The sequence below is a fragment of the Trichomonas vaginalis genome, chromosome I, assembly GCF_026262505.1.
Source record: "Trichomonas vaginalis G3 chromosome I, whole genome shotgun sequence".
In the NCBI taxonomy this organism is placed as follows: domain Eukaryota; phylum Parabasalia; order Trichomonadida; family Trichomonadidae; genus Trichomonas; species Trichomonas vaginalis.
Window position 1 is genome coordinate 5,219,298 of NC_067203.1, and position 13,613 is coordinate 5,232,910.

Sequence of the window (13,613 nt, forward strand, 5' to 3'; positions counted from 1 at the left end):
CAGTTTCATCTATGAACAGTTCATATACACTCTTGTTTGCTTCTAACAATGTTTGTCTCTCTTCGGTATATGGAATTTGTCTTGGATTGAACTTAGAAATATCTAATGTCATGAAATATGAGAACAAGTGGTTGTAAAAGTCAGATGTCAAAGTTTGCTAAGTCGTCAAAATATTCTGTATCTTGCATATGAGAATCTGACGTTCTGACAACTACATATCTTCTGTCAGAACTTTCTAACTTCATCGGAACAGCATTGTTTGAAACCATAATGAAGTTTGCAACATTTTCACAAACTCTTTGGTCTTTATATTTTCTTTCAACAACTCCAACTTTATCTGTTATAAGACTCTTCAAAGCATCTGAGTTCAAAACTTTTGTTGTATCTATACTTTGAAGTTCATTGCAAACTATAAGTTTCATATTCTCTATTGAGGAGTTAAACTTGCCACAGATGTTTTCTAAGTTTGTCATATTCGGATTCGAATAGCCCTCTAATAGTTTGCATAAGATATCTGTAAAGAATGTGTTCTTACCAGTTCCTTGTTTTCCAATTATAATGAGAGCAGTTTCATTTTTAGCACTTGGATGTTGTAAGATGTTTGCAAACCAACATAAGATATACTCATAGACTCTTTCGTTTCCATTGCATATAATTTCTTTGACATGGTCTAACCAAGCTTCTATAATATTTTCTTTCCATTCTACTTGTTCATATTTATATCCAGTGAAGATAGAATAGAAGTTTGGAGAAGGTGTATAGAACTTTATACCTCGAACTGAAAAATCTTCTAACTTTGACAATAAGATATCCCAAGCATCTAACATCTTCATTCCAACTTGTACAACTTTTATTTTCTTAAGTTTCTGTCTACATTCTTGTTCAGACACTATTGTTGCTCTTGGTTTGTTAAAGACAACATCCCATTCTTTCATGACATAACATTCTGGGGCAGAGTCGACATAAATGACTAAACGTTTCAAATTCTCGACTGCTTTGTTATAGTCTCTAAATGGACACATATTTCTGAACGCTTGGAAGTCATAAAAATCTGAAACGTCTATTCTGTACATTTTTTTATAAAAATAAAAAAAAATATTTTTTTATTCTTGAGCTATTTGTTGTTCTTGACTTTGTTGTTCTTGAGCTATTTGTTGTTGAAGTTGTTCTTGTAATACAATACTTTCACCAGTTGCATCTTCCAATTCGAAACTTTCTGCCGTCATTGACAAATACATAGGACATAAAAGTTTTACAGGAACAAAGTTTGCGTCAACTAATGTCAACGTTATACTTGCCAAAGTGTTTGAGTTCACTAAGGTTGAAAATTCTGCATTCGAATGAACAATAGGCAAACCAGCAGAGAAAGTATTGTTTATACGCATAAGTATCTTTTGGTCATAATAGTTTCTGTCGACATTCGAATAACACTTTGAACCTAAGTTTGAAACAATATATAAGATTGGTGTGCTTAATGTCAATGGAATAGACATTCCTTGTATGACACCTTTTCCTGTTATAGGAAACTGTTGGTAGTAAAAACCAGAAATAAGTTTTGTATTATAGCTCATATCGTTTATAGTAAACTCAGTCGGACATCCAAACATAATGAAACCTGCTCTAGTTGCAGCACATGTTACACCCGTACTTAAAGTATTAAATAAGTCAACAAAACCTGTTGGTGGTATATCTGAGTAAGTATCTTCAAAGGAGTATTTTTTACCATTCACAACAATAAAGTCTTCTGGTGTCAAAAGAGCAAAACAGGCTTTAGTCGTCATTGTGTTTAAGGTTAGTTTTACAATACCGTCCTTGAGGACTTTGTAAGTTTGTTGTTATAGAATTATATGACCCAGGGTTTTTAGTCGTAATAGTATATAACCATTATGTCTTCTGCCATTTACTTAGCAAATAAATTTTAATGAAATGTTGTGGTCGTCAAATATTTTTATGACGTCTGGGAAACTATATTTTAAGTTCAACGTTTCACCTCCTTTCATAACGTATATCTTGTCAATGACATTATATGAAACACCACAGCAAGCAATGTCGGGTTCTATTTCTTTGATGTTTATATCGTCTGCCTCTGTCAAAAGTTTCAATAGTTCTTTCAAAACTTCATGAGGTGCAATGACATATGAGTTCACTTTTACAGGGTTGTGTTCGACCAAGTTTAACATTATACTTAAAGCTTGACAAATCTTCTCCTGAGTTTGAAGTTTGTCTTTCAGTTGTTGGTAGTCGTTTCGAATATCTGCAACAGAACTTAAGTCTCTGCTAACTTCAGGATATGTTGGTTGTTCTTTTACAGGAACAATTGTTATACATCTTCGTCTTCGTATGGTTTCCCACTTCAACATCTCTGTCTTTGACATTGACAACAACACTTTGACTGTTTGTTTGAGTTGGTGAATTTAACTTCACATCTGCCACCGCCATTAAACCTTTTGAAACACTCACGCTTCTATTTTTCGGAAATGACATTTTACTTAGAATAAAAAGATGGACGTATTCGAGTATCTCTTCGAATTGAAGCAGAACAAAGTTTACACACACAAAACAATACAAATACATTGACAGAATAGTTCTTTATACAAACAATGGTAAATGTTATAGAATAGCAGTCTTTGCTGAACCAAAATATTTTCATAAAGCAAAGAAAGTTGGTATAACTGAAATGGTGAAAGTTCTTGAAGCAGACAAAAATATAACTTCAAAACTTACAGATATTTCTAAAGGTAAGTTTATCTTACAATATTATGTCAAAACTGGCGTACTGTCAATATTTGACGGAGAGAAGTCAGTTCAAGAACAACTTACTGACCTGCTGCCAAAATCTGCTCGATGGAAGCTGTCGTTATGCCAATCTGAGGAGCCCCAGCAGGTTTCATCGAACGAATCTTCAAAAGAGCATCTTCCGTGAAAAGTGCTATTGGTTTTGTAAACTTCTTTGCTTTCAGTTCATCTGGACCGTCTCTGTCACCAGTATATTGTATTTGTACAGTACCAACAGTTGAAATACCACCCATAAAGTCTTCTGAGTCAGCAAATGGAATGCCAAGCCAAAAGTTTGAACGGTCTCCATTTGTATATTGAGTTTTTTGACCTCCTGTATGAGTCCATACTTTCACATATGGCATAATAGAACTTTGCATTTCAGGGTTAATGGTTGTTGTGAAGTTGTTGTTAAAGTTCATAGCATCTAATGTCAAGTTGTATGACCTCATATCCTCAACTGTAGAATATTCTTCTCTTGGATAATATTTGCCATCTATGTTTATATGGTATTTAATACCAGGGTTGTAGAAGCAAGAATAGTCATTTATAGTTCGTCTGAACAGTACAAACATAGTATCTGCATGTTTCATTGCAGTTGTTAAGGCAATATCTGTTCTTGCACCTGGGTCAGCACTTTGGTTTCCAACTTCACCTGCAAAGTCTTTGACAGATATTTGGTGTATAGGGAACATAAGTGGAACTGCAATATATTTGGCAGCTAAAGCATTTGAAATATCTGGGTCCAACATATAGACTGCAAGTCTGCTTTCTATTCTTTGCATTCAAATTTTTCGCATGTGAACTTAACTGGGTCCCAAGCATCTCCAGCAGCATTGAAATAATAGTTTACTTCAGTGTTGAGGTTTGAGAAACCAAAGTCTAAGTCAACTTTGTCTTTGCAAAAGTCGGCGAATGACGTTTTATTTGTTCCCTCTACGTCTGTAATAGTGAATGGGTCTTGTGTTGGTGCAATGACTAAGTTATTTTTGCTTGGAGTAAGTTCAATAGAAATTTTTCCTGCCCAGTTTGGCAAGTATCTTAAAAACCTGAAGATGAGGAAAGATGACAAAGGAACTCTAAGTTTCAGTTTTACTTTGGTTACTGCTGCTGCAGTTTGTCCAGAAAGGTTAACATAAACTCCTGGAACGTTAGGGTCAAGTCTTCTTATTTTCTCAATAGTTGCATACTGGTCTGTTTGTTCTCTAGCTTGTGGTTGTACTGAGTTTCTCAAAGCGAACCATTCATAGTTTGCCCATGTTACTGTTTGAACTAAGTCAGAGTTAGAATATATCTTATATCCCATGAAAACTTCTGGAGCATATTGGTATCCGACATAGAAAATTCCATTGCAACCTTTCTTGTCAGACAACTTGGCAGAAGGTTTTATTTCAATGTCTTGTTCCACGTATAAGAAAGAGTTGTCAATAGAAATTATATGAAACCTGTCGCAAGCAATATCTACTGTTGTTGAAGAACCTTCTCCAAACTCACCTACGTTTCCATAAGAAACAGCAGTTGTATATTCGTAAGTTCCAGGAACTATTTCTGACCTTCTAATGGCATTGTCGCATTCGTTATACCATTCGGAAACATTTCCATTCATAGCATCCAAAACTGTTGGCGTTATATTCTGAGCGGCGTACATTTCATATGAGTAAAAATATAGAATAGTTGGATTTATATGTCATAATAGAACCCACGTGGACCAAGCTTTACTTTCTTCCTGACTGAGTTTTTAACTCTTCTTTTTCCTTCATTGCCCTCTGCTTGAAGTTGTTGCATCTTTGCATTATGTTCATCTAGTATGTTGCAAATTTCCCATGTCCTTTTTGCCTTTTGGCTCTGGTCGCCATCTCAAGGTAACCTATAATCTAGAAAAGAGTTTGTCATAGTCTGTATTTGAGTCTTCGCGTATTGTTTGCATGACTCTTTCCTGAGTTTTCCGGTTTTCAAGCTCTTCAAACAGTGCCTGTCCATATGGAATATGCTCGTTTTCCAAATATGTTTTTGTAGCCATTCTGGTTTTCTTTCCATGTTAACTATATTTTTTGTGAATGGGAAAGCTTTTACCAATCTTTCAGTCTTGCGTTTATTTCTGTAGTTGGTTTTTATTTTGTCAAGGAACATGTTTTTCAATACTAAATTTCATTTGGTACTGTCCATTTGAGTTTTCTTAAATATTCATTCTCGATTCATCGCCTGCAAAGTAAGTTTTTATGACATTTTGTAAACTTTCGTTTGCAAGGTCAATGTACAATAGGTTCTCTTCCTTCTCTCTCCTAACTCTCTAAACTCACCAAATATACATCTTTATGGTTCTGTGTAGTTCTTTGAGATAAATGTTCTAGAACGTCAGGTGTTATATTTCCTCAGCATGTTCATTTCATACTGGTCCAAAATATCTGCATGTTTCATATCTTTCAATGGCATTAAAGCCGCGCTTAAAATACCAGCTATATTCGTTCACATTCAATTCCATTGCGTCTACAACTTCTTGGAATTGAGGTTGTAAGTTTATGAACCACTATCCGGATTAGCTTTATGACCCATCTCATTGTAGTTCATAGTCTGCAGAAACAAAAGTAGGTTTGTTTCATCTTGGTTAGGTTCTGAATGAACTTTAAAACAATGTTTTTCTATATGTTTTCTTGAAATTTAACTTTTTTTCACGCGTTCATCCCAAAAGATTGAACGTTAAATGCTCGTAAGTAAAAAGGGTTTTGTATTTGTGTACATTTTCTTTCAGTACTTCCATTTATGCTGAATATTTTCATCTGGTGTTGGAGTCTTTTGTATGTCGGAAACATTTTTCGATATTCTTCTACATGTCAGCCGAATTTTTTTAGACTCTTGAAATATTCCATATTCTCCGCATACTCTTGTTGAGGGTCAAGATTTTTCGGCTGTTTCCAAATCTTCATCTAGTTCTGTGAAGTTAGTTTCCAAGGAGTGACTTGTTCGTTTCTTCAGGCTCTTCCTAGCTGTTGTTTTGCTGAACTATTTCTTCCATGTCTGGTTGTATCTGAACTATTTCTTCTGTGGAGTTTCTTGTACTCATCTGCTGGCATTTCATATATTCCGAGACCGTTTTTAACAATTTCCTTTACGTCATCCGCATTCATAAGCTTTTGTTCTTTCGTTCCGTCTTATTTTTACGCGTTTCATGACGAAAGTTGAATTGTCATTTAGCTCTGACATAAATATCTCGGAGTAATTCATCATGTCATTTGGATGATATGCTATTAAATATATCCTTAGCGAGCTTGTATTTTCCAGGTTTGAGATTATATCCGTTTTGGTGCTGAGCCATAAAGCTAAATAGGTTCGGGTCAGTATTTCCATCCTTGAACTTTCCAATAGCTTCTTTATATCTGTCACTAAAGTCAATACTATCTGGGAAACCACACTCTTCTTTAAGCATTTTTAAGAATTCTTGGTTTCCTTGTTCTCTACTTCTTTTATGTCCTTGCTCTGTTTTGTGGTTGTTGTTGTGCAGGGTTTTGAACTGTTGGTTGTTGTGTTGGTTGTTGTGTTGTTGTTGTGTTGTTGTTTGTGTTGGTTGTTGTGTTGGTTGTTGTGTTGGTTGTTGTGTTGGTTTTGGTGCATGCCTGTGTCTGTGTCCATGTGACGATGTAAATGTTCTAGTAGTCCTGGTGCAGGTGCTTCTCTTGGAGGGTTTGGTGGTATATAAGTTCCACCAGCTGGCACATATGTTCCATCTGCAGCGTAATGTCCTATCTGACTTTTCGTTTTTAAGAAAGCATTTACTAGGTCTGTTTTGGTCTGTTGTAACTCTTTTTCTTGACTTTTCACAACAGTTGCTCTAACGGCGTCATAGGCACTTTGAACTGCCTGTCTCGTTGCTGCATCTGTTATTTTCGTCATATTTTGTGCTACTTCTTTTAACTCTTTGTCGAAACCTTCAGACTTCAGTTTCTTTCCAGATGAGAAATCGTTCACTTGTTTCACCTTACTATGAAGAGCTTCGAAGGCGTTCTTAAAGTCAGCATTCGTTAAAGCTTCATTGAACTGTCTTCATCGCTTGTATTTTTGTCCTTATTGACCCTATAAGCTGGGCTGCTTTAGCGTTGGCTTGGGCATCTAACCAGTCATTGTTAGCTTTTATTATATTCCGCGCTTTTCATTGCCTTTTGGCATGGCTGCGTCGTTATTTTTACTTTCTTGTGCTAAGTTTTCATACTGTACGGTTTGGTTTTGCAACTGTAAAAGTTTTTCTGCCTTTACATTTGCTTCAACTTCTTTTTTATACTCATCGCTATCCATATATGTCTTCATGGCTTTTTGTTTTATCTCTTCATCTTTCAGTATTTATATTGAGTAGTATGGTTTTTCAAATTTATAACATCTTGTTCCATTTTTGCTACTTCTGCTGCTTTTTCTGACACTTTTTTCGCATATTCCTCTGTACTTAGTTCTTTCAGTTGTTCTTCTTTCTTCTTTTTCTCTACGTTTAACTCATTTAGTTCTTTGTGTGTCTGTCATATTCTAGTTTCTTTTCGTTTTCACTTATTTTGCTTCTGTATGTCTATGTTTGACTTTTTGACATCTGTTATTTGATTTTTGAGTGAACTCAAATTCATTTGACTTTGAGGGTTATAGGCTGTTCCGTCTGCAGCTCCACCATAGCCTGCCATTTTCGCTAAAAGTGCCGCTCTTAAACCTCCACTCTGTGCACCAACAACTCGGTTTAAAAGCATAGGATTGCTTGACATTTGTTGCAACATAGTGGGGTCATTCATAATTTGTTGTTGCAACTGTTGTTGTGGTGTCAGTTTTACTATTGGATGTTTCAATGCTCTCTTCCTCTTACGTATATTCTTACGTAGCTTACGTGGCATTTTAAGTGAAGTAAAAAGCGGCTGTTGACAGATGGAACACATACTTTTTTCAGTAAAGACTTTGTCAAGACTTCTTCGTAAAGACTTTGTCAAGACTTCTTCGTAATGAGTGTAAATGACCAAAAAATAAAGTTTATGTTAGCATGTTAGATCTAACACGTTTTCTAACACGTTTTCTAACATCGTAGAAAACTCATGAAATTTACACCAAAAATATATTTTATGTTAGAATGTTAGATCTAACACCTTTTCTAACATGTTTTCTAACATCGTAGAAAACTCATGAATTTCATCGTATATGTTTTGTCAAGTTCTTCTTCATCTAATTTCTCATGAACTTTCTTGTCTATGTTTTGTCAAGTTCTTCTTCATCTAATTTCTCATGAACTTTCTTGTCTATGTTTTGTCAAAACTTTCTTGTCTATGTTTTGTCGAAACATTTACGATGAAATCATGAATTTTCATGAAAATTCATGAAAATTCATGAGTTTTCTACGATGTTAGAAAACATGTTAGAAAAGGTGTTAGATCTAACATTCTAACATAAACATTATTTTTGGGTCATTTACGCTCATTACGAAGAAGTCTTGACAAAACATTTACGATGAAATCATGAAAATTCATGAAAATTCATGAAAATTCATGAGTTTTCTACGATGTTAGAAAACATGTTAGAAAAGGTGTTAGATCTAACATTCTAACAAAACATTATTTTTGGGTCATTTACGCTCATTACGAAGAAGTCTTGACAAAACATTTACGAAGAAGTCTTGACAAAACATTTACGAAGAAATTCATGAGTTTTCTACTATGTTAGAAAACATGTTAGAAAAGGTGTTAGATCTAACATTCTAACATAAACATTATTTTTGGGTCATTTACGCTCATTACGAAGAAGTCTTGACAAAACATTTACGAAGAAGTTTCGACAAAACATTTACGAAGAAGTCTTGACAAAACATTTACGAAGAAGTCTTGACAAAACATTTACGAAGAAGTCTTGACAAAACATTTACGTTCATGTTTGACAAAACATTTACGAAGAAATTCATGAGTTTTCTACGATGTTAGAAAACATGTTAGAAAAGGTGTTAGATCTAACATTCTAACATAAACATTATTTTTGGGTCATTTACGCTCATTACGAAGAAGTCTTGACAAAAAAGTCAACGGCTGGTCGGCTGGGGTTCGGTCCTCCTCTTGGGTCTTGGGAAAAATTTCTTATGGGCTAGAGGGCAACGCGCTGGAAGCCTCCGAATAAAAACTTCATTTATACTAAACATCTTCAGGGCTAGAAGGCACGAAGTGCCTGGAAGCCCCACTGCCTTTTTTTTTTTTTTTTTTTTTTTTTAATTATCGTTATTGTCTTTACCTTGAATCAATTTTTTGGAGCTGATTCGTTGACAAAATCCAAAAAATGATTCTACAAACAGAATATAAATATGATGTAGATCTATAATCTATGATTGGATATGGGCCATGCCATATAAATTTTGGAATTAAAGCTAGCCTTAGTTTGGCCAGACCTTGGATCCTCAACCGACATCCTTAAATTATCGATAATTAAAGAAAAATAATTTAAGGATGTCGGTTGAGGGGCAATTTGAGACCCGACCATATCTGGGGGACATGTAAAATGACAAATATTTTGTAAACTTTCATAATCGTTAGCCAAAGAATATAAGTATTTGATTCAAAGAAAAAGTAATACCAAAATTATTTATGACTGCTAATATGCAAATAGAGGGACTTTTATATAAATGTCTAATGGATAAAAATATGAAAAATTATGGATAATTATAAGACAGCTAAGCTTCTAAACGATGCATATATATGAGTATCCAAGAAATTTAGTTAAAATCGAGAAATGATTTTTGAAAATCATAGCCTCATCTCCATTTTAATGAGTTAAATTATATTTTTATCAAAACATAAATATGAATGTCTAATAATACGCATAAAGGTACATTCACTATTTTTGACAAAATTTTAAATTTTCATGGGGTTGTAATCTTATAATAACTAGATGAATAAGGAATAAATCCAGTATGATGTGCATCATTATATTAAACACTATATGTAAGGCTGGTGATTCTATTAACACTTATGAAGATCTATAGTATTTGAGCAGATAAATTTGATAATTTCCAAAACTTTTATATTTCAAAATTAAAGTGTGCGAATGCATTTAAATGAGAGCAAAAAGAGATTGATGCTGTTAAAACTAGGTGTTAATTTGCAATTATTTCGCATCACAAGAACTACCCAGTAAATTCGGCTATCTTTCTTTGCAATTATTCTCCATTATACATAGAATATAATGGTTAGGGTTTGAAGAAAAGTTACTAGAGAATTATTGACTTTTGAAATAATGCAGAATTTTACTTGAAGAAATCATTAATTTATGAGTTCCAAATTGCTAAGCATGACGAAGGATCATTAAATTTGCTACAATTAAATACACTTATTGCAGAATTAAGATTTTTGAAATTAAAAGTTTGAAATATTGCCTTTTTGAATAAAAATTTAAATTTTATTATATAATCATGATAATATCTTATAGAAATTAAAAGAAAAATATTTTAAACAATTCAAATATTTTGAATGTCTTATCAATTTAAAATATTAAAAGATAGCTTGATTTTATCATCATTAGTTGTTATCAAAGTTTTCTTCTTTTGATGAACAACAGTAAATGATTTGTTAATTACTTGTCTTCCTTTTTCGCAGCAAAATCGAAAGTTATGATGATAATCTTGCTCTCAATTTTGAAACTCTCTGATTTACAAGTAAGCATTCCTTTGGAAAAGCAGTCCTATTCTGTTTTCAAGATATTTTAAAGCCTCCATTTCATACAATGCGCAGATCTATTCGAAATTGCAAGAACTCTCAAGAAAAATGCAGCAGCAAAGAAGATTCCATAGTTTCTAGCATCAAAAATTTACAACCTTAATACAACAGTTAAAGAGAAGCTCGAAAAGAAAATATTTAACCATAAGCTGGAAACCATTCGATATCTACTATTGGATCTAATAAAAAGTTAATTATAACATATTTAACATGCTATTTGTTGACTTTGTTCCATTATATTACCATATATATCTTTTTGAAATCTAAAATATTTTTACGTTTTAACCATGTGTTGTTGAAACCATATATCAATCTTAGCTAAAGTATAGTTTATGAGTCTGTCACCATCTAACGTATGAATTTTCAAAAAATGTCAAATATGTTCATTTTTTCTGTAGATTCAGCCATAATTTCACGTTGTTATACTATTCAACTATTATTTAATATTTTTATCGATTTAATATATGTGATGAGATGCTTAGTTCTCCTGGAAATCGATTTTTAATCGCAATTTTAACTTTCCAAAAAAAATTCAAAAATAAAAATCCCTCTCAATTTTCTAAGTTTTATAACTCGCCAAATCTCTAGCCAAATTTTTTTGGCCCGTATAAATATTGTTAGGCACTATATAGGGATGCTATTTATCCTATTTTCATCCCATTTTACTGTTATCGCCTAGTGAATGTACCTTTAATACGCATATATCAAAAATTATTTACAATTTACGACTTTTATTTTTTTTAATATTGATTGTTTAATGAGCTATGGTGGCCTCTATGATATAGATATTGAAAAAAAAATTGATGAAGCTCATAGAATGATTGGAGAAGAATTATTCTATGATATTTTTCAAGATAATTATCAGCAATTTCTTGACAAAATGAAGCTTGATATTAATGAATGAAAGCCCTTTGCAAACAGTGCACCGAGAAAGATATGAAGTTCGGAACTTTTGAGCACGCTAATGTTGATCTCAGTAATAAAATCGAAAATTTTGAATCATTCCTAGAATCCTCATTTAAATTAGAACGAGTTGCTTCAATCCGTACAATTTATGATGATTTGTATGGAATGATAAAAAATTCTAAAATTAATTCAGAGAGGATCATACAAAGCAATGAGTCAAAATTACAGGAACTTAATGCTGAAAGCAGTGACGTTGCTAGAAACTATGAAAAGGAAAAAAAATAAAATGAAACAATTGCTCAAGAAGTGAATCGAAAGAAAATAGATTTGAAAGCAAAAAAAATAGAATTCGATATAATTAAAGATGAATACGAAGCCTGGTTAGAATCTTCCCAACAAAAGAAGAAAAATTTAATTGAAAAAAGAATTGAGCTAGCAAATCTGAATAATGAATCAGATCTACTTCAGGCAGAGTTAGATTTTACAAATGAAGAAATTGCAAGAATTGGTGATGATGAACTGAAATGCTCACTTTTAGTTGTTTTGCTTGAAGGATTTCATCAAAAACATATTAGTACGTTTAAGCTTCTTCTTTACTCTTTAATAATATTACTTGGAGCGATTACAATTTCAAGTGTTTTCACTTGCGTCCATCCTTTTGCAAATGACATCGAATCTAAGCATCTTTTACTATTATGGTTCTTACCTTACATCTTGGCTTTCTTGTCTTGTGGAATCTTCGTATTCACCAAAAAATTTTTGGATAACAAGCATTGCGACACCATCTTCTTTTTAAGTGACCGAAGGATACTAATTACTATACTTAACTTAACATTTATTACATTATCAATTTTATATTATTTCTATTGGGCGAAGTTAGTAGTTTGTTTAGTTCTCAGAGCATTACAGGGGTTTATTGTAGGGTTTTTGTCTATCATTTATCCAGCTTCTCTGTTCCAGCTTGGAAAAACAAAACAACCTTTGTATTTATTGTCATTTTTCTTAGTGTCTTTTGCTTTTGGCGTTTTGTTTTGTGTCCCAATCAAACAGAAATGGCCTCTATATGTTGTTATCTTCCCAGGTCTTCAAACTATCTTGATCTGGTTCATAAACAAGAGCTCTTTCAACTTTGTCAACTTGAAAGTCGATTTTGGATCAGACTTTAAGTTCCATTTAGAGTTTCTTGTCATTGTTTTGCATATCCTTCAGCCATTCCTTGGTCCTTTCACATTATGGACAGTTATTTCTAGAATCTACAGCGATCCTTTAGAGAATGTCAAATTCATTCTACCATTTGTAGTTGGCAGTTTCGTTTTTTGCATATTTTTGATCATTCTTCACAAGAAAAACGAGAATACGTTTGCATTAGCATCTATTCTTCTCTCTATTCCTTAATAATTCTCACTTTTGTTGGCGCAATTCTGATCATTACACACAAAGACTACTATGGCCTTATGATTATGTCATTTTCTAATGGTGTTGGACTGTTGCAACTCCCATGGCTTCCTTATTACGAAAAATTGTCCAAAATTCGACCAAAAACATTTGGATTTTATTGGTGCTTGTATTGGCTTTCTACATCAATATCTTCAGTCATATTCACTAAGGTGAGCTTATCTCATCTACCTTTTGTATGGCTTGCCATTTTATTTTTATTATTTATCTTTTTCTCACTTTATATGGCATTCTTCAAAACTTTCACATGCAATTTAATTCTTTAATCATAAATCTTTATGCATAAACTTTTATTTTCTATTTAAACTCCTTTTTTTTATTTAGGTACCCTATTCAATTTCTATCGTCACCATATGGAGAGGTCAGGCCCATATCATAAAACATTAAGTTTGGACTTACTAAGACATGTAAGAATTACCTTGCTTGTATAGGGGCATTAAATACTTTTAGATGCTAAAATCTTCAAAATTAATTTAATTTGATATTCAAAATATGCACGAAAACGTAAATAAATACGGATCTAGCTCTCACATATCTCTATTTTAAGCATTGATAAGTATTTCTACATTCTATTTTAAAAAATATTCAAATTTCACAATATTCTTTTCATTGATAATCTACATATTAACGAGAATGATATAACTTTTCATGTGTTTAGAAGTTCTTAGCTTTAGTACTGTATTGTTGAAAAAATTATTGAAGACTTTTTTCTTTTTGAGAAATTAATGCAATAACCAAAGAGGAATTGCATATGCTGCGCACTAA

The 13,613-nt window shown here is 32.8% G+C and overlaps 2 protein-coding genes and 1 pseudogene across 3 annotated transcripts, besides 2 other annotated features; all 3 read right to left on the minus strand.

The window, feature by feature from the left end:
* Positions 1-8,988: part of a mobile genetic element that runs on past the window's edge.
* On the minus strand, positions 31-1,073 carry TVAGG3_0932930 (annotated as a pseudogene). Its single transcript has one exon. A coding segment is annotated over exon 1 (1,043 nt).
* TVAGG3_0932940 (protein of unknown function, DUF4106 family) lies at positions 2,817-3,470 on the minus strand (the record flags this gene model as incomplete). Its single annotated transcript, XM_051252668.1, has 1 exon — positions 2,817-3,470. The coding sequence occupies one exon, from the start codon at positions 3,468-3,470 to the stop codon at positions 2,817-2,819; it is 654 nt and encodes a 217-aa protein (XP_051078242.1).
* Positions 4,059-4,423, minus strand: TVAGG3_0932950 (uncharacterized protein; the record flags this gene model as incomplete). Its single annotated transcript, XM_051252669.1, has 1 exon — positions 4,059-4,423. A coding segment is annotated over one exon (365 nt), but the record flags the coding sequence as incomplete, so codon positions are not given.
* Positions 8,989-9,596: 608 nt separating the features above from the next.
* Positions 9,597-11,179: a mobile genetic element.
* The last annotated feature ends 2,434 nt before the right edge of the window (positions 11,180-13,613 follow it).